At 49.6% G+C, this 21,078-nt stretch overlaps 4 protein-coding genes across 4 annotated transcripts; 2 read left to right on the forward strand and 2 right to left on the reverse strand.

Moving 5' to 3' along the window:
- Window positions 1–5,815: 5,815 nt before the first annotated feature.
- GLRG_10139 (fasciclin domain-containing protein) lies at window positions 5,816–7,034 on the reverse strand (the record flags this gene model as incomplete). Its single annotated transcript, XM_008100824.1, has 3 exons — window positions 5,816–6,026; window positions 6,087–6,864; window positions 6,926–7,034. The coding sequence occupies 3 exons, from the start codon at window positions 7,032–7,034 to the stop codon at window positions 5,816–5,818; spliced, it is 1,098 nt and encodes a 365-aa protein (XP_008099015.1).
- Window positions 7,035–10,583: 3,549 nt separating this feature from the next.
- On the forward strand, window positions 10,584–13,160 carry GLRG_10140 (uncharacterized protein; the record flags this gene model as incomplete). The annotated part of the gene is made up of 3 exons (XM_008100825.1): window positions 10,584–12,567; window positions 12,631–12,883; window positions 12,974–13,160. 3 exons carry the CDS (start codon window positions 10,584–10,586, stop codon window positions 13,158–13,160), a joined length of 2,424 nt encoding a protein of 807 aa, XP_008099016.1.
- A 1,917-nt stretch (window positions 13,161–15,077) lies between these two features.
- Window positions 15,078–16,622, forward strand: GLRG_10141 (beta-1,6-galactanase; the record flags this gene model as incomplete). Its single annotated transcript, XM_008100826.1, has 4 exons — window positions 15,078–15,306; window positions 15,366–15,456; window positions 15,531–15,914; window positions 15,950–16,622. The coding sequence occupies 4 exons, from the start codon at window positions 15,078–15,080 to the stop codon at window positions 16,620–16,622; spliced, it is 1,377 nt and encodes a 458-aa protein (XP_008099017.1).
- Window positions 16,623–17,021: 399 nt separating this feature from the next.
- Window positions 17,022–19,145, reverse strand: GLRG_10142 (FAD binding domain-containing protein; the record flags this gene model as incomplete). The annotated part of the gene is made up of 5 exons (XM_008100827.1): window positions 17,022–17,189; window positions 17,260–17,381; window positions 17,455–18,088; window positions 18,178–18,602; window positions 18,725–19,145. 5 exons carry the CDS (start codon window positions 19,143–19,145, stop codon window positions 17,022–17,024), a joined length of 1,770 nt encoding a protein of 589 aa, XP_008099018.1.
- Window positions 19,146–21,078: the final 1,933 nt, after the last annotated feature.

Raw genomic sequence — 21,078 nt, forward strand, 5'->3', positions numbered from 1 at the left:
TTAATTAGTATTTCTTTAATATTAATATAAAGTAACCTTACTAACTACTTAAATTTACTAGTATAAAAGTTTAGGCTAGTATTAGTAATAATTTAGTTAAGTAGGCTAAAGTAGATATTAATCTAGTATATCTAAAGTGCCTCTTATATATACTTTATAGTAATATTTTTAAGTAAATAGGCTACTTAAAAAGATATTATAGTATTAATTATATATAAGGTTAGGTAGTTACTATTAAAGTAAATAATATTAATAATAATCTTATAGTTAAAGTTATATTTATTATTATATAAAGTAAATTTAAAGTAACTAGGTACCTTTATATTTATCTAGTAGTAGTAGTAGACCTTAGTTAATTTCTTTAAGGCTATAATCTTAACTTTATTACTAAATTATTAGAGGACGTAATAAAGCCTTTAAACTAATAAGTAGCTAAAGTAATAATAAATTTACTATAACTTATTATCTATAAGATAGTAGTAAGTAATACTTTACTTACGTTAGTTAAGTAGTATTTATATATAGCCCTATTTATAGATAGTAAGTATAATAGTGTTACCTTAAATTAGCTTATTAGTAAGGTTATTAAATTTAATACTATACTAATCTATATCTATAAGGTAAAGTAGAAATAAGGTATTTAATAGTATTATATAGAAGGTTAGTATACTAAAGGGGGTTAGTATATTAATTACCTCTTATAATTTAAAGTAGTTACTACTACTAAAGCAGATTTTTACTTTACCTACCTATAACTTATCTATAGCTAGATTTCCTTTTATTTAGTAGTAAAAAGTAAGATACTACTTATATCTAGCTATTAAATATTTAGCTACACTAGAGTTAGGTATAATACTATAGAATAAAATAAATAAATATTACTTATTAAAAGTAAAGACGTCTATATTAGATAGCTTATTATTATATAGATTCTTATATAAGGAGTTATTTTTTATAAGAAAATAGGTTATAGATTAGTTATATAGTAATAAAAAGAGAGTAGGCTTATTAATAGTAAATAAGTTAAAGAATATTATTAATATATAAAATGTAGTACTTAATTTTTTATCTTTATTACTTTTTATATAGTTACCTTCTTTATCTAAAGTAAATAGCTTATATCCCTTAAAGTTAGTTATAAAGTAGTTAAAGGCTTTAGGTAAAAAGTCTATTAAATACTACTCTTTATACTTATAGTAGGCTTATTACCTTTTGTTTTTTAAGTGCCTTATTAACTAATAGTTAGGCTTATTATATATATAGTATTTTTTTATAAATAATAATAAGGGTAAAAGAGGTGCTTATTACTATAGATTACTATTAAAAGGGCACTATAGTATAAAGTTACTATAGCTATAGTTATATTAGCTAAATTACTAGTAACTTTACTAGCTATTATAGGTATAGTTAGTCTAGTATTAATTATTTACTTTTTTAGTTAGGTATTAATATATAGGTTATTTAAATTATATTATATTACTAATTACTAATTAGAGCTAGCTATATATACTAGTAAATATTAAAAATAAATTAAAAAAGGTAAAAAAGTACTCTTCTATCTTATAGTAAGAGTTAAGTAATTAGTTATAAAAGGCTACGTTAGATAAAGTACTAATCTTTATAACTATTCTTATAAAGGTAGTTACTCTCTTAATAAGTAACTCTAGGTATTTAGCCTTACTTTTATTTAGATTATCTAAGATAGTCCTTATTAAATTAGTCCTTTATAGCTTAGTAAGGTAGGCCTAAAAGGTCTCTTTATTCTTAAAATTACCCCTTATCTATATAACTATAGTAATAAAGTTAGTCTAGTTATAGAAATAGTTAGTATAGTACTTTATAGCCTTACCTTTAAGTATAATAAAGAAGGCGCTTATAAAGTGCTCTTACTAAATCCTAGCCTTTATATAGTAGTTATAAAAGATTATAAGCTTTAATTTAAGTAACTTATATACCTTTTTACTATACTTTATTTTATTAAGGTATAATTTAATAAGGTTAGTAAGCTAGTAAGTTATAAGTAAGATAGTAGTAACTAGTATAACTAATAAGTAAAAGTAAGTGTTACTTATCTACTTAAATAGTAAAGGAATAAAATTTAAGTTATTATATAATAAGGCTAGATTAATAGGCTTTTATTAACTTTCCTAGACTTAAGCGACTTATACTAAGGGAGTAATAATATAAGAGGGGCCTAGTTAATCTTATATTAATATTATTTTTAGTAGTAGGTTTATAATATCTTATATAAAGTTAGGTTTATTAATCTTTAAGTAAAAATCCTTACTTTTTTTTTTCCTTTTTTTAATATCTTTAAGCGTCTACGCCTTTAGATTATTAGCCTTAAGAGTATAGTAAATTTATTTAGTAATAGTTAGTAACTTTACTATTAATACCTATATACCCCTATATATTAAGTAGTCTTTAAATTTAATAATAGTTTTATAAGTAGTACCTTTAAAGGTATTAAGTAACTATTCTTTAAAGTCTTTAGTAGTATATCTTTATAGCTATTAACTATATAGCTATATAAAGCTATATTATATTATTTAGAGTATAATAATAGTACTTAAGGCGTTATATTACCTAACTTAAGTAAGGCTATTAAGAATATTAGCTAAATTAGTTATACTTTATAGTTATATAATAATAAAAGGCTAGTTATATTTTAAGATAAAATATAAATCCTTAATATCTTATAGATAGATATACTCCTTTACTTTAGCTAGTGCCTATAGTTTACTTTACCTTTTACTTAGTCTTTTTTCTACTATTATTACCCTCTATTAGCCTTACTAACCTCTTAAATATAGGCACTTACTCCTTACTTATAAAGTTAAAAGTAAATCTATACGTTAGAGGAATTACTACTATTAGTATAGATAATAATAAGATAAGTAAATAAATAATATAATATAAGGAGGTATAAGTAAGAGATAAAGTAAATAAAAAAATAAAATAATAAATAAATAGATAGTAGTAGATAGCTCTAGGGAGGCCTTATAGTAGATTTTACTTAAAGAACAAAAGGAGATATATACTATCTTTAAAAAAAGATATATATAAACCTTACTTTTTAGTAAGTAAGATACTATAGTTAAAGATTTTTAAAAAAAAAAAAGTAAAAAGTTAAAGTTATATACCTTACTTAAAAGTAAATAATAAGTAGTCTTCCTAAATTAATTAAGATAGTAAAGTTAAGTAAAAATTATATTAGTTACTAATAACTATACTTTACTTAAAAAAAAAAAAGTAAAAAAGATAGTATAGTTATTAATAGGTATTTAAAGGATAAAAAAAAGTAAGTAAATTAAAGTAATATAAGTAACTTTTACTTTTTTTACCTTACTTAAAGAACAAAAAGAGGTATACTTACTAAGGGTAACACTTAGCTACTAATTATTTAGTTAAGAGAAAAAGTTATAATTACTATAAGCTATACCTAACTAATAATATAATATTAGAAGTATATAAAGGTAAGATTAGTAAAAGTTATTTACTTATAAATACTATATTAAAAGTAAATTACTTAAGTAGTTCTTACTTAACTACTTTATAGCTAGTCTTACTAGTAAGATCTTATTTAAATAAGAACTTATAAAAGTCTATTTACTTATAATCTTATATAGGCTATTACTACTATAGTAAAATAAAAACTTAGTAAGATAAAAATCTTAATAATTAGAAAAAAAAAAGTTAAAAAATAAAAAAAAAAAGAACTTAAAAAAACTTAAGTATAAAAAGAAAATAATTATACTAAATACTATAAAAGTTATTAGTAAGTAAGTAGTATATAAAAAAAAAAACTTCTCTAAAAGTAATAAAGTTAATAGTAGTAATAGTAGTTATTATATAGTAAACATAAGGCTTAAAGGGTTATTTACTAAGTATTATAAGATCCTAGGTACTAATAATCTTTAGGCTAGTTAGCACTTTAATACTTTAATTTAAGCTACTATAGTAAGTAAAGTATTATAGCCTTTTTTAATAATCCTTACTAATCTATAGTAGTAGTAACTATAAAGTTAACTACTAATTAGTATTAGTATTATAAGGATTATAATTATAAAGTAGTAATAGTTTAATTAACTACTAGTTACTTATTAAGATAGATAATAGGAAAAAGAAGAAGAAGTTATTACTATAGATATTTATAGTAGTGTAAGTAAGCCGCTAAGGTGAGTCACGTGATAGTAAATCACGTGACCATAGATTAGCTCCACTATTGAACAGTTGAATATCCCGACAGTTAGAGCAAAAGGTCCCGTATCTATCGTCTACACAATTACCATCTCGATCACCTTTCCTTGACCTCGAGTAGAAAGGGTCACGTTTGAAGCTGGTGTGTTTGATCTTGTTGGTCCGGCGGAGTGGTTGTGCCGCAGAGAGACATTTTGCTCGCCAAAGTGGCCGCAGCGACGACGCGAACCACGCAATGAGTATATGCACTTGGTTGCGTGGGGTATGGTCCACGGACGTTGAGGAGGTATTAGAAAATATCTCTCTTGGGCCTGAATACTGGGTTACACTTGTATTAGCTGCCTTGAATCTTAATCTGAAGCGGAGAGAGATGGTTCTGGGTACTTGCTTGTGCTGCCTCTGAGGGTGCCGACTTTGATCGCTGGTATCAACATTAATATGTAGCGACTTTCTTTGTTTACCTATGTGAGTAGAGAAATACTATACACTTGGCAGAATAAGTTAGAGAATCCAATACTCCTTTATAATGGTAGTATAATTTAGGCTCATTACTACCTACCTAGCTTTAAACTCAATTCATTGTTAACGACCTTTTAATCATACAGTAGTTCTGTGTTACTGTTACAATAATTGCACCTCAAAAGCTGTGTCTCTCATCATGTTAAGTGCTTTTTTGACACCCTCAGAAAACATGTTTATGCCTATAGCGTTGGCTGTAGAAGCTATAAACTAGATGTAGAGCGTTGTTCTTGCAAGGACTGAGGTTGTTCCATTAAGACGGGCAAGTCGCCTTGCTGAGTCGGACGTATCTTTTATTGTTGCTACCCTCTTCTGAATCAACCCATGCCTTTGCAAGGCTGGCACGCTCAAAGGACTTGAAGCCCACGCCTGGCACACGTGTCTTGCCATCCGACGTAAGCCCACTGCCCTCATGAAGGCACCGTGTATACGGGCAGGACGTGTCGTGCCCTCCTCTCTGCGTTGATGGCTGGTGATACAGACAGTTGCTAGTATTGATCCCGTTGTTTGATGTTGAGCACACTCTGTTCATGAGCCGGCCGCGGGTTTACTGCGGTTGATCATAAGCTAGCGCCAAGCCAAAAAAATCTTGAGGCGACTCGGCCTAAAAAGATACGTGGGCCTATTTCAATGCCCAAAGCCGCCTTTCGTCCGGACGTCCACGCAAGGATGGATAGGTCAGGTGTGGTTCGTATGGTTTCTGCAGCCACTGGGAAGCCTTCTCCTCTTTTACCAGGCAGAGAGCATGTTGAGGCATGTATGCATTGCAGACATACAAGACACGCTCGGAGACAGAGCATTATGAGTACTCTTTGTGTGTCATTTACGTGTGCCGCTTGGTAGAATTCATTCCGGTCGACTTTCACAGATGTCAAACAGAAGCCACATTCCCCGTCGGCATCTCATCGTGGGTAACCGCGCGCCTAGTCTTGAATAGCGGTATGCAATTTGTGTGCCCGTTATTTGTATGTAAATCGTTCGAATTAAACTATGTAACGAGAGAAATATCCTTCTCTTTACCGCCCCCTCTCCAGAGCTTGTGAATGAATCGAGTATAAGCAACACCATACCTGCCGCCACCACCCCCACCTCCTGCCTACAGGTACACAACGGCTAAACAACTTAGGGTTCCGAGCATAGCGAGCCCGAGAGACACACTAGAGCTTCGCATAGTCGACGACGCCGGAATGTAATTGGTTGTGGGATTCACATCCTCGGTGAAGGGAGCGGTAGCGGCCTGTAAGGCACCCTCAAAGGCGGGCTGTGAACTGCCGGGGGCCAACTTGGGCGACGCAGGGTTGAGGACACTGCATGATGTTAGGCACGACTCGGCGTCAGACGGAAGAAAAGTCGGCAAAGGAACTAACCTGTCAACGACATGCATGACACCGTCGCTCGTGATGATGTCGGAAATGGTAATCTTGGCCGAGTTCGCGAAGACGGCGCCGTCCTGCTTGCGGAGGGTGACCTTCTCGCCCATCAGGCTCTTGTGGGACATCTTGGCCATGGTCACGCTCGGGGTGAAGCGGACCTGGTTGGTGAGGACGTGGTACTCGAGGATCCTGGCGAGGTCCTGGGGCTCCATGGCGGCGGCGGTGGCGCCGATGGCCCGGAAGGCGTCGTTCGTGGGGGCGAAGACGGTGGCGGCCTGCAGCGAGTTGAGGTCGTTGAAGAGGCCAGCGCGCATCAGGGCGCCGGCCATGCTCGTGAGGCCCGTGTTCAGGGCCGTGTCGGCGGGCGTGCCGGGGAAGGTGAGGACCGAGTCGATGACGTGCAGGACGCCGCCGGAGAAGGTGATGTCGGGGCTCGTGACGACGCTCATCTGCTTGTAGCCGCTGAAGACATGGGCCTGCTCGCCCTTGCGGACGAGCTCGACCCTTTGGGTGCCGGTGAGGTTGGTGTCAGGGGCCGCGTACAGGGTGTGGGCGAACTTGGGGACTTCGGGGAAGGACGCGGCCATAGTCTTGCCGGTAACGACATGGTACGAGAGGAGTTGGGCGACGAAAGTGGCGTTGGTGACCTTTTGGGCAAACGTGGGGTCCGCCTGCATCGCCTTGGCGAAGGCGTCGTCCGAGGGTGCGAGGACGGTGGCATCGATGGTCTTGGTGAGGGTTTCGTTGAGCTCCGGGACGATGGTGAGAAGGGCTGGAAGCGTGTTAGTGGCAGGGCGGAAGTCTGGAAGCTGGGGAGAAGGGGAGGTCTTTACTCGTGAATGTGCTCAAGGTGCGATTATTCTTCCTCAGCACGGTGTCGAGAGGATCGCCCGCGGCCGCCAGGGCAGCGAAAACAAGCGTGAGAAAGCTCTTCACCTGCATGGTCGCGGTGGCAGGCGGAAGAGGAAACGGGAAACCAGCCCGGGGGGGAGGGTATGAAGAAAAGGGAAGAGAATCAGAGACGCGGGCCTAGGTCCAGGCTTCCGGCAGTCCGCATAGATCTACGGAAAGCAGCCATTGGGTATTACTTATACAGCCCAAACCCATTCTTCGGGTCGGAGGGTCCGGGTAGGGGGGGGAGCAAGGGCAGGGGGGGGGAAGAGAGGCATGGCCTTGATGCTAGCCAAGGGGGGCAGACGGTTTGCCTGGCTGCTCTGCTCTGCAGCTTATCTTTGAAGTGCCGGCCGACTGAAAAAGGGCTGCCAAAATAAGCACTGGGGGGGAGGTGGGCCGCAGGACAGAGTGTTTTGTGTTTTGGTATGCCTCATATATTTTAAGTCGTGTCTGGTGCAACTATGCTTGGTTGTAGGTGGATCCCAAGACGACGGAGGGAGAGACGGGTCCCACGCCCCAGTATCGGGCATGACAGGTCCGAAGCAGGTGGACCCATCAGCATGCGTATGTACTATGTTTGTACGTACAGTCGGGTGGTGACAGACGGATACGGCGGACGAATCAAAATATGTTTCAAAAGCTTCTCGACCGGCGAGATAGAGTGGGGGTTAAGAAGAGAGAAGCGCCGCTGTAGAGAGTATGCGCGTGTGTGTATTTTGTTGTGTGTGTGTGTGTGTGTGTGTTGTGTGTGTGTGTGGGCGGGAGATCGACGAGCAGCAGCGACGGGGATGACGGTGAAACATGCCTCAGGAGAGAACGGGCGGAAACGCATCCATGCGAGGTGAGGGGGCCTTGAGACTTTGTCATACAGAGGAAAGGTTATTTTAGAAAGTTAAGCGCATGCCTGCTTGATGCATCCGAAGTCGAATCGAATCGAGTCTAGTACAATCCCTACAGTAGCCTGTAGGTATAGCACACAGCACAGTTCAGTGCAAGAGCCGCATTCATCGGGGAGAAAGCGAGCCGAGTTGGGAGAGCCGCACTGACCACGATGCAATTGGCAAAAGGTGTGTGTGTACACGGTACTGGCGGTGACGGGTGACGGGTGACGGGTGACGGATGAGAGAGCCACACCTGACGGGACTTGGCAGGTGCATTCAGGCTGTTGATGCGCGCCGTGATTTGACCTAGTTGAGACACACTGGACTGGATTGAAGATATTCGCGGACGAGGGTCCGGGTAGAAAGTGGGAACGGCCGGAGTGGGGCCGGGACGGATGGTAGTCGGGCGCCTTCCTGACGACGGGAAGAGAAGGCAGGGGCAGGGGCAGGGGCAGGGGCAGGGGCAGGGAAAGGGAAAGGGAAAGGGGGAGGGGCATGACTCAGCTGCACTACCGGTACTACCAGTACAGTACCTACTCAAGCAGGTACGTACCTACCTAGTCGCGCTTTGCCTACTTTTTCTTTCCTTCTCCCGGTCGTACTCCCTACTACGGATACAGTACCTACGTACGTCTTCCATCTCCCCGTCTGCTCTATTCTACCTATTCTACCACGCATTCTACTCCGTACACGACGCGACAATCCCCATCACCTTCTTCCACGGCATGTCCTGAACTCCAGTTGGCCGAGCGCACGGCTATAGCAGACGTCAGTAAGACACGCAAAGTCATCCAGGTGCTCCACGTCGTCGTATTCGGCCCAAGCATCAGGATCGACATTATCACTTTGCTACCTAGTGTACCTTATCAGCTGCTATTTCACCAGCCCAGTACCAGACATCCAGTGTCGTCAGGCTGACAGGCTCCCACGAGCTCTTCAAATGTGGGGACGGCGAGTCCGTCCTCGAGTCCTCGATTCGATGACCTGTGCGGCTCTGCACCCGGTCGCGAACTGCTTGGGACTCCTCCTTTTTCTCATGACGGACTTCACTTCCGAAATGCCGTCTGGGCATAGCAAGACCCGCAATGTCGGCCCCAAAACCAAGCGACGCGTTGGGCGACAATCAAGCAGTAGCACCGCCGGGAAATATCGGAGCTGTCGACTGTGACTCCAGCCGTCCCTTGATGCGTATGGCCTTGCCCTGCGACGCGACATCCATCTCTAACCCCCCAAAGGTAAGGGTTTATTCTGGGCTCAGATTCCAAGCCGTGTTCGACAGACGACAAGCCCGATAACCTGATCTTTCCGCGCCTCTTGCTCTATTCGATCCGTCACCTTTTCCTCGTCCCGATCGAGTACTGTTCTTTTTCCAGAGCATCACCGACCCACCGTCTTTTTTTAGACAGCGGAAGGAACCAACCCTTGGGCTCGCCTGTGTTTCCACAATAGCCAGGGTTAGGAATAAGTAACTTTAAGTAATTATTTCTAAAAAAATACTTACTTAAGTATACTTAGGCCTATAAGATACTTACTTAAGTTTACTTAAGCTAAGAAGGTACTTACTTAAGTATACTTAAATACTTATTATATAATATTTTAAAAGAATTTCTTGGCAAAGTAAAAAAGATAAAGCTAATAAACTAGGTCTCTAGTTATATAATTAGTTATATAACCTAGGTAGCTAGCTAATTTAGCCTTTTATACACCTTGTTATCTATCTTTTTCTTATATAAGTAAGTATTTAAGTATACTTAAGTACTTGCTTTAGAGAATTTTACTTACTTATACTTAGTAAGTATTTTAACCCTGGACTTATACTTACTTACTTAAGTATACTTGTACTTTTACTTATACTTAAGTATTTTTTCCTAACCCTGACAATAGCCCAGCTATTGCATCGCAACCCACTCAAAACCCACCAAGACCTTGGCCGCCGTTATTGACGAAAGGGGCAACTCGCTATATATACATTCTCGATGTGGGCAGCATCGCGGATTCGGTCTTTGCATTGTGTCGGGCCTGTCTTGGGCCGCCCTGACCATTCCGGAATTCCAAGTTTCTCGGGATTTTTGTTTACAAAAATCATGACGCCCTAGGACATTGTGGCCTGCTGTGGCAGGGGTCCAGACCAAATGCCCGGGCAGGCCATCGTAACGGTCACGTGACGTTTCCCCCCCTCTCTTCCGGGCGGATTGGCCTCCCGGGGATCCAAGTGAAATTCCGGGATCACCTCTCTATGCCTTGCCCAACAAACAACCACCGACGCCTCGCCCCCTCTTTGCTGTGAAACGCTCTCTAGCCACAATACTCGCTTCCCAAACCCTTGCCGACTCGCGTGAACTTGTGACTCCCGTTAGCAGACGGTCTGAACGACATGGCCATCGCTATCAATCGCTGGCGGCCATTGCCACAATCCGCAGGACTGCGCCACACCATGAGTATCTCGATACACGTCATCCACCTCGCCGCTCATCCACCCTTGCCCGCCCACGCCGCAGTCGTTGTGTTGCGCGTTTCTAGAGTCAAGTTGTTTGCCGCCTCTTGGGGCCCAATATTAAGCTTTCATAGACCATCGTGATGCGCACCCGTTGATCCGAACTCTCTTTCCCTTTCCCCTCCATGCCGTAAAGCCCTGCTCCTCCTCTCTTGGGAAGACCTCGCGGATCTCTTGACAACTCGGTTCACCTCGCCATCTGCATCGCCAGGAGCCTTCAATATGGACACCACCCAGGAGCGGCAACGCCATACCACAAACTCCATCGCAGAGCAGGAGCTGTTCTTCACCCAGTCGTCGGGGTCCCACAGCCATGGCCAGCCTCAGACTGGCCAGCAGTTGCAGCCTCGGTGGTATGATGACATTAACAACGACTCGCCTGTGGAACCAAGAAGCGGGGTCCCTGCCGTCAACATCATCCCGGCTACGCCCACAACCATTCGCTCCAATAGCGTGCGCTCAAATGCTTCCTATCCCGAGTATGTCGACCACAGGCAGCAGATGTCTGACCCTCTGCCCGAGGTGACGGAGGAGGATAATATCTACGACCCGCCAGGCATCAGGAACAACTCGCCGCCACACGGCGAGTCCAGGGTCCCAGCCCATGGCACCTCGTCTGCTTATAACGCCACTGGCTTTGACCAACCAAATGGGCCGCCTTCGTCATTCGATAAAGGGAAAGCCACCGAGACACGTCCAGAGGAATACAACGATGCGCCGGGCTCGCCTGAGTACGATCGTCCGTCTTCCCTCAATCATGTCAGGGCGGCTGGACAGCATCCGGAGCCCGTCTTGCAGCATCAAAACACAGAGCACTCGGGCTATAACGATGGCCCCGCGATACCCGATAAGGGTAAAGCCGCCGAGACTTATCATAACAACCAAGACCGGCCGGCCCTGCCCGGTCCAAGGCCCGTGTCTACAGAGGTCCCCGACTATTATGCCCAAGAACGCGGTGGCTATGGTGTGAATCCCGCAGTTCAAGAGCAGGAGGATCGCGACTATGCCATGGCGCTCGCTCTCCAAGAAGAGGAGAACCAGGCGCCTCCTCTTCCGCACCGGTCTAGCCAGCCCGCGTGGAGCAGCAACGGGCCTCTGTCATCCAACCCCTTTACATCTCCCGAAGACGAGGACTTTGCCTTTGCTCAGCGTCTCCAGGCAGAAGAGGCTGGACAGTCAGAAGAGTTTCAACAGGCACCACCTCTGCCAGCCCGTCCTCACCCCAAAGCCGTCGAGGAGCTGCTCGCCCAGAGCCCAGTGTCACCCCCCTTCTCCAAAACACCCTCAACAGAGGGCATCGCGCCTCCCCCCAAGCGTCAGGGTTCAGACTTTGGCAACGACGACCCCTCCAACCCCATCCACTACTCCCGGGACCCCCACAAGCTGATCACATACCTGGTGCCCTTCCCCAAGCCCTGGCTGAAGGCCAAGGCGCCCTCTGACGCCATCCCTACGCGCTTCCTGATCTACACGCCCCCGCCTCCGCCGCTCCAGGCGCCGCCCGAGGGCGTCAAGGAGAGCGTCGCGCACAAGGTGCAGCGTAAGTGGCAGAATGAGGTCCGGCAGGCCAAGACGAGCGATGCAAAAACGACGAGCTGGGCGGGGTTCAAAGCCAAGTGCACCCGCGGCGTGGACAAGGCGATGCAGTACACCACTACGAGCAACCTGGATTACCTCGCGAGGGTCACGCCTTCGCCGAAGCCCCCGTCGTCCATCTCCCACAAGCTGGCGATCAAGGGCAAGGGGAAGAAGGATAAGAAGGACAAGGCCGCCGACGGCGATGAGAAGGACGGGAAGGAGAAAGGCGAGACGTCCGAGAAGAGGGATGACACGGAGACACTACTCAACGACCCGAACAGGGGTCAAGAAGGGAAAGTCGTCGACGAGCAGGCGCGGCAGGAGAAGCTCGCCGAGGAGCAGGGCTACAAGGACGAGGAGAAGGGCGAGCACGGCGACTTGATGGAAGACGACCCGGCCCACGCGTCGCATGAGACGAAGAGGACGGTCGGGGTCGAGGAGATCGTCTTCGTGTACTCGCCGTCGATGAATATGACGCCCGAGGCCATGCGGGAGGAGTTCATCAATTCCATCTTGCGCACAAAGTCCAAGGCGCAGCGGGACGCCATCATCGCGACGGGGCTGCTGCCCATATCGCTGGCGATCGACACCCTCATGATCGCCGTCTCTGGACTCTTTGAGGTCAACGGTCAGTACTTCAACACGTACACAGCCCCTATCTTGCTTCGAGCATGCTGCTAACGGTGTACAGCCGTGTGGGCGTACTTCACAATCAAGGGCTCCAAGACGGCGCGTTCCGTCACAAAACGCCTCGCGTCCTCCTCCAAGAAGCCCGAGTCCATCGATCCGGAGAAGTCCGAGGCCGAGATGGCCGAGGAGGACAAGCTGAAGCTCAGCTTTAAACCGGCGAACCGCCTCGACGTCCTCGCGCGGTACCTCGAGGCCGAGTGCCACCGCGTCGACTCGAGAATGTTTCCCAGATACACGTCGTCACCTACAGAAGTGTAAGTCTTGCCCCTCCCTCCCTCCATCCTCCTCCCCGATCCAAATCACATGTCAGGTGTGTTCGACGTGCTGACGGCCGCGCGACATAGCGAGTGCCTGGAGGCCATCGGCTGGTCCCCCGCCCTGACGCGCGGGCAGAAGAACTGGGAGGACGAGGCGTGGGAGGTAAATGACGTCAAAGAAGACCTGCGGGTGGTAATGCACAAGGCGGCCAAGGAGTGGCGCAAGTGGTGCGGCCGGTTCGAGAAGAACCCGGAGAAGAGCCTGAGCAAGTGATGACCGGCAACGTTTTGGTTTTGGGGGGGGGGGGGGGGGAAGGGGGGAAGGGGGCCTTCATGTCGAAATATTCTGCAGCATACAGGGTTGGGCAAATCCACCCGAAGCTGTGCAACCTGTATGTAGTCTATCCTTAAAAGTCATACGAAATTTATATATCTCAGCCCTCGTGACTCAGTCGATGCGAAGCTCACGCGAGGTTGAAAAGCTACCTTGATCAGTTGAAGCGAAGTAGACTAAGGAAAACACACACACAGAGAGAGAGAGAGGCTATCGTAACCTTTCTCATAGCCAGGTGCATCCCGGTGGTCAGAGGACCGCTCGCCAACCTTCAACTGAGTTTCCTTTCTCTCCCCTTTCTTGTGACTGAAGTTCGCTCGCTTCCGCAAGGTCGGCATGTTCGGATCATGTCGCTTGACCACACACTCTTTTCGTTTTTCAAATACCTTATTGCTTCTTTATGATTTTCAGTTTATTTCGTCACCACCCATCCCACCATCTTGTGTAGACCAAAACTCGTTACTGTTTCAGTCATGGATTGGGGAGAAACTCTCCGTCCCTAGGAGCTTTGCCCGACCCCTCTTCCTTCGGTGCACTGTGTTCCCCTTGGCCGGTTTTTTTTTTGTTCGTCTGTTTCCACAACGTCATTACCCCAGTCCCATCTTCATGCTTAAATATCTTACCCCTCTTATGACTCTGTCTGCCTACGTGCCGGCTCTTCCGCTTGATCCGCAATGCCGTCTTCGGGGGCATAACGACACTTCACTCGCCTGCCTGGCCCCGGCTACTTTGCTGCATGAAAGGTCTCGCAACCTCATCTTGCGCGAGGGAGTGACCCGCTCCTCACTGGTCTTGGCCGTGGCGTCTGCCTAAATTATCACACGACTGAGAACATTCGGACCTTATCTGGCTGCTTCCTCGGTCCGCGGCGAAAGTCTACAGCTGCACAGAAGTTCAGTAGGTTGTGATTCGGGGCCATTCAAGGTTCAGGACACAAGTTGAACCCCGTGGGACTGGTTGTATGCAGCACCCAGGCTAGTTAGTTATGCTTAAACTTGCATCTCACCATAATTTAGCGCAGCGCGTCGAAGTCCAACCCCAACAGGGACCTCCGTCACATGATTGGGAAACTACCGCATGTCGCTGAAGCGAGGGCCAGTCCGCACACTACTCTCGCTCGACTTGCAGAGAAGAAGAACAGGCCTTGACTGACGAAACTCCCCGGGTTTCCGGCCCTTTCATCCGAAATGGTACGGGAGTCGGGGTAAACTTCTCGAATAGACTCGGCGGGTCGCCCACGAATCCGGGCCGGCCCCGAGGTGACCCGCGTGTAACCTTCCCCCGCTCCGGAAGACCGTCACCACGCGGACCACCTAGTCCGCTGCCCGCCGTCTACTTTCCCCTTACCCCCAGAATGCCTTCTCCATTCTCCACCATCTCCATCATCGAATGCGGGGTAAAGCAAGCCACAGATTCGAGCTTCTCTCCACTCGCTCAAGCGGTCCAATGCCGTCATCGGGAACCTGGGGGTGAGGGTCCTTGGCGCCGTGGCCCAAGCCTCCCTCGGTTGGGAGAGCTTCGGTAGAAAGGTCACCGCCGGCATCTATCGCACCAACGTTAGGCCACCGCTGGGGGAATGGGGTCCGAATGACGATGCTCAGTAGAGCTAGAGCGAGGAAACCAACGGTGCGGGGGGGGGGGGTGCGGAGCCGAATGGCGATGCCAATTGCCCAGTGGATCGCTGTGCCCCCTAGAATACAGCATCTTGATGTCACGTCTTCCTTAAGCTTTAAGAAGAGGACGGTTTCCTGCTCGCTCCTGTCCGTTTCGCTTCTCTAGGGCTTCGAGACCAACTTTTTGTCGTTTCACCGCAGCTTCCTACACCGCGTGGAACCTTGACGTGGGCTTGTTTCCAAGATGAAGGGCCTCGCATTCGCCATCGCGGCGCTGGTGTCGTCGACATGCGCCCAGTACATGAAGAGGCTTGGGATGCCTCGGTACACCTCTCGCAAACCTGTCTCGAGACAGGAGGGCAACCAGACTGGCAGCGCGTGGCCGTACGGCCCCTTTAGCACCCGCGGGCGTGACATCGTCAACAGCCGCGGCGAGGTTGTGACATGGGCCGGCGTCAACTGGCCCATGAGTGGTTCGTCTGCGTTCCGGTCCCAGGCCAGACCTTGGAGCTGTTGCTGATCTGAACCCCAGGCGAGACCATGGTCCCCGAGGGTGTGGAATGGGCCTCGATCGACCAGATCCTCGACGACGTCGAGAGTGTCGGCTTCAACTACATCCGCATGTGAGTCCCGAGTCCCCCCTGACGAAGTCCACTCGGCCACCAGGACGACACGCTGACACGCATCTCCCCCCTAGGGGCTACGCCATAGAGATGGTCGACCAGATATACGACCGCGAAGGCGAGGACGTGCCCCTCGAGGTGGCCATGATCACGGCCCTCGGCTTCGTCAATGGCACCAGGGTCACCAACGACATCATCCGTAACAACCCGTCCTGGACGCGCGAGACAACGCGCTTCGAGATCTGGTCCGACATCGCCGCGGCCGCCTTCGAGCGCGGCATCTTCATCTCGCCCGACGTCCACGTCAGCAAGGCCTCGTGGTGCTGCTCGCACACGGACGGCAACGCCTGGTTCGGCGACGTGCACTTCGACGCCGCGCGCTGGCGCCGCGGCCTCGCGCACGTCGCCGGCTGGGCCCGCGCCCACCCCAACAACATGGTTTGGTTGGACCTAGGAGGGTGTGGTATCGAGACAAGCGAATGGAACGAAACAGGGAGACGCTTGTCGGCAACTTCTCGGCCGGCGCCGACGCCATCCACGCCGCCAACCCGGACGTGCTCATCCTCTGGGGCGGGATGCAGTACGGCCAGGACCTCTCGGCGCTGACGTCGGGCGCGAACTACCTGACGGCTCCGTGCTACAAGTGCACCGCCATACGCGACGCCGCCCGCCGCGAGCCCCGCGTCTTCGACATCGACGCCCACGCCTGGTCCCGGAAGCTCGTGTTCGAGTTGCACCTTTACAAGATGAGCGAGGACCAGGACACGGGCACCTGCGCGGTCATCGAGGCCGGACTCTACCGCAACGGCTTCAACGCGCTTGGAATCGACACGCCCGCCGCCTGCGGCAACGCCACCACTGGCGGCGACTGCCCCCGGGCGAGCCGGCTGACGCCCGTCATCTTCTCCGAATTCGGCAACGGCCAGGACGACACCCTCTGGACCGACACCCTGCAGACGTGCCTGCGGGAGTACACCGTCAAGCACGGCGTCAGCTGGATGGTCTGGGGCCTCGCCGGCAGCTACCGCGTGCGCTCCGGCGCGCAGGGGGTCCCGGACAGCTGGGGGCTGACCAACTACGAGTGGAACGGGTGGAACCACCCGGCGACGATCGAGGGCGTCTGGAAACCCTGGGTCAAGGCGATGAACCCGACGAGGAAGTCGTAGGCGCCTCGCTGCCCGTAGGCAGCAGGGCGAGTGAATATCAAAAATGTTTCAAGAACCAAAATCGTGCTGATGACTACCGTACTTTTGTTGAGACTGGAGGCTTCTTCAATGACTTCGGGATATGTGTCGATGTCAACTGTGTGTCGAAGCTGAGGGGATAAGTAGACCGTGATACCCAATCGATAACTTGAGAGCTTCACGCCATCTGATCAAATGGAGGTACACCGCGTATGTGTTGTCAATAATGAAGACGCGTAGCTCAAGAATGCGTATCCGGCGTCCCTCGACCAACAGATCCTGTTCACGGGCATTGATTCACTCGAGTATGTATTGTTGAGTAAGGCTACCATCAAACCTCAAGCTATGATACCGCGACCACCACCTACCAAGGGCCTTCACTCAGGCCTTACAAAGCCGCCCGTCACTCCTCTCCGCCCACCCCTCGTTCCCGACGCACGGATGACACCAGAAGGTGTCGCCCGGATCGACGGACTTCTTGATATCGAGTAGGCGCGCATAGCTGTCGCCCCAAAAGGTCTTCTGCCAGTCCCTCTCGTGCGGCAGGCCCTGTAGTTGCTGTCAGTCAAGAGACTCGGGCCCGATCACGCAGTTTGAGCGATGCGACGCGTCTTCTCACCTCGTTCAGGTAGGCGCCCATGTCGGGCCCGAGCTGGCGAAAGCCCTCGGCCGCATCGTAGATGCTCTTCTTGGCGTCATCCCTGGAGGCCGCGTCGGACGACGTCCACCCCACGGCAGAGACTACGCGGGTAAGCCCCCCAATTTGTCAGTCTCCGGTAGTACTTGGGAGGTCATGGCGGTCATCTGGACTCACTTGCGAGAATATAGGCTCTCCGCCACGACGGGTGCACGGCGTTCCCGCCGCCCCTCGGCTCCGCGCCGTGCACCCCCTTTCCCGAGACCAGGAAGGCGTACATGCCGCCGACGTTGCCGAGCATCGTCTCTACCGCGCCGGCCAGCGCGCCGGTGTCCCCCGTCAGCGTCTGTTCGTCTATGAGCCGCGATACCAGCAGCTTGTTGAAACCCGCCTTGTTGTGGTCGTAGTTCTCGTCGTAGTAGTCCAACCAGGTCGGGAACTGCGCGTTCGAGCTGAGGAATGTCACCTGAGGCCAGCGTTCGGCGACGGTCTGGTTGATCGAGGCCCAGATCCTGCCCACCTCGTCCAGGTCCGCGTCGTCCTGCAGGAGGGACACGCCGATGACCCCGGCCGCGTTGGGCGGGAGACCCGGCGCGCTGATGGGGTTCGGCATGTGGGAGTTGATCAAGGCGTAGCCCGACATCCCGGCCTTTTCGAGCGACGGCGCCTGGGATAAGAAGTATGCGGCGAGGCCCGGGAGGTAAGGGGCCCTGGGTTCCGTGAGCATGGCCCACGCCGTGCTGGATATCGGAGGGGTGGGGTGCGTGGCGAAGGTGACGGACGTGATGACGCCGTAAGTTGTCCCGCCTCCCTAAAAGCCCATCAGATCTCATGTTGGTTCTGTTTTTTTTTTTTTTTTTTTTTTTTTTTTTTTTTTTTTGGAATCCCGGCTCAACTTACACCGCGCATCGCCCAGAACAGATCCGTGTTCTGGGCCTCGTTGAGAGTAAGCACTTCGCCCAAGGGCGTGACGACTTCCATCTGCAGGACGTTATCTGCGGCCAGGCCGAAGCGCGGCGCAAGCAGCGAGTGGCCGCCTCCAGTAACATACCCGCCCACGCTCACCGACTTGGCCGTGCCGCCGACCACGACCCGGCCGTGCTCGGCGGCGGCCCTGTAGAGCTTGTACATCTCGGTGCCCCCGCCGGCAGACACGGCGTCGCCCGCGATGGTGACGTCGCTGCCCGCCAGCTTGAACTCACCCGGGTGGTACTCGACATCCTGCATGTGATGCACCCAGATGGAGAGGGCGCCGGGGGCAATCGACCTGCCGAGATAGTCGTGGCCGGTGCTCTTGACCACGAGCCTCACGTTGTTCTCCCGTGCTGGGGGCAAAAAAAAACAAAATTAGTCACCGCCGGAGGGTTCCGACACGCGCATGCGCGCGCGCGCGCGAGAGAGGGAGAGAGAGAGAAAGAGAGAGAGAAAGAGAACATGTTTAACCAACCGAAATCGACGCCGAGCTTGATGTGCTCCGGCGTGGTGGCGTTGACGACGAAAGCAGGGTATCCGTCAGGGCTGCACACACGAGCTGGGTCAGGAGGGCAGGAGTCATTGCCGAAGTTGGTCCACATGGCTGAGACGGGGTCGGCGACGTGCAGCTCGTAGGAGCCCCACCCGGCCGTGACGGCGGCGCACCGGCCCTCGTCGTAGACGGCGAGTCCGGGATGGCAGACAGCTCCCGGAGGAGTCGGTCGCAGGAGTCGGCCCCCAAGAGACTCATCGAGGCGGGCCCACGTTTCTGCGGAGGGCCAGTCAGCGCTGCCAGGGTACGCCTTGCACGACGCCTCCGGCGAGGCGTCGACGACGGCCAGACATGTGAGGGCGGCGACGAGAATCGTAGTGAGCCGGACGGCGTACGACAACATGGTGGGTGGGAGGAGGGCGAGCTGGGAGTTTGTCGACTTACCGAGATGAAATCGAAAGCACTCTGGCTCCAACAGTGTATATAGTCTTTCGCAGAGTTCGCCGTGGGATCAGCATGGCATTGGTATCCCAATAAGACGTTGGTATCCCGATAAGACGTTGGATCTCTCGCGATGCGAGTGACACGGGGTCGAAGATGCAAGGCTGCGGCAGGGAGATGAGTTCCCGAGCAGGCTAGGATTCACGACAGGGGAGACGGAGATAAATGGGACGCTCCTGCATGAGGGAAAACGCCTGTGTCGGTTGCCAGCCAACCGGGGCGGCGCGGCAGGTCAGGTCGCTTAAAAACGTCGGCTATCCCGAAGTTCCACGAAAGATGGAGAAGCGGGCGAATTACCGGTAGGTAGGTAGTGCAGTCGTTGGGATGCAGGCACGCCTGAACGAGGTCGAACTCCGACGCAGTAATGACATCTGCCTACGGTGTGTGTGCATGCCATGCATGTTTGCTTCTTTGGTTGTGGCTTGGCTTGGCTTGGCAACAGATATCTGATCCGAAATACGCATAGCAGGTGTCTCGGGTTGATGGTACCTTGCTTGATTGGTCGTAGAAGATCGGTCACCAACCATTTTCGTCCTCCATCACCAGTTGCCATGGCGTGATCAATGTAAGTCCGGTGACTGCGATAGCATTTCCAAGGGCCTGCCTCCGATATTCTCCCAAAATCACATCCGACGACATCTTCTTCAAATAATCACATTGTACAGCACTTGCTGTTCACAAGGATACCCTCCCAGGACTACGGGCTGTCTGCGAGCGGCTCGTCACCGGGGTTCGAGAATCCAGAATGGACACAAGGTCGACCTGCGCCCGACACCCGCGCGGCCGAGCCGGGCCTTGATGAGGTCAATCGTCTCGCAATCCGGGAGATTATGTGCGCGGGTGCAGAGGCCCGGGGTGTCCACCAGGATGAACGGCGTCTGTCCGGGTGGGAAGTTGCAGCGGTGCAAGGAGACATCGGGAAGGCCGGGAGGTGCGTACAGGATGTGGCTCAAGATGGACGTCGAAGAGCATCATATTATACAAGCCATTGTATTCGATTGCCAAACCTCGACGGTCATCTTGAACTGAGGTCAGAGGCATGGTTTTTCGGTGATAGGCATGGTCCAAGTGACAGGGCCACCTGTAGCCTTTGAGGATCCCATGCTGTTTGTTACCTTTGAATGGGGCGAGTCGTGGGCGGATAGGTAGGTATTAAAGTGTCTTTGATATTACGAGGCCGTGGAAGAATGACAGGTTTGATGAGTCATCAACTGACAAGATCACGTGTGGGTGTGCCTGATCCGTGCACAAGAGCCTTGCTTACCCGTATTCGGATAAGGTACCTAGTGAATGTACCTTTACGGAGCTATCACTGAGAAAGCCGCCTCGCAGAATGCGACGGAAAGTACCGGTAGAGGAAAGCACATCATCTGGTGACAGGCAAACACTACAGAATCTCATGATAAACTTTTCCGCTACACGGCGCAGCAGGCTGCATGTGTACCTACAGGCTACAGATACTCCGTACACAGTCATGTTTGTACAACCGTGACGTTGCTGACGGGATCGAGTGGGCGAAGTGTGTAATACCTTAAAAAAGAGCCGCCCAGCAGGAAACTCGCAGGGGTCGCGTGCCGACTTTCCCACTTCACTTGGCGAAAAAGCCATCCTCCCGCTTTCCCATCCCGTTTTCCGTCTTGGAGGCCTTGGAGGTCTTGGTGTTCCTTTTGTTTTTTGTTGTTTCCCGCCTTTTGCTTTGATTCCCCCCCCCCCCCCTTTTCTTCATCTCCTCTGTTTCCCAACGGCACGAGCGATGACACCTGAGTACCTAGAAACGAAGTCGTCTTTTGATCCAAGATTTCGCATAAACAACCCCCTGAACATATTTTTGGATG

Source organism: Colletotrichum graminicola (genome assembly GCF_000149035.1).
Source record: "Colletotrichum graminicola M1.001 genomic scaffold supercont1.56, whole genome shotgun sequence".
In the NCBI taxonomy this organism is placed as follows: Eukaryota; Fungi; Ascomycota; class Sordariomycetes; order Glomerellales; family Glomerellaceae; genus Colletotrichum; species Colletotrichum graminicola.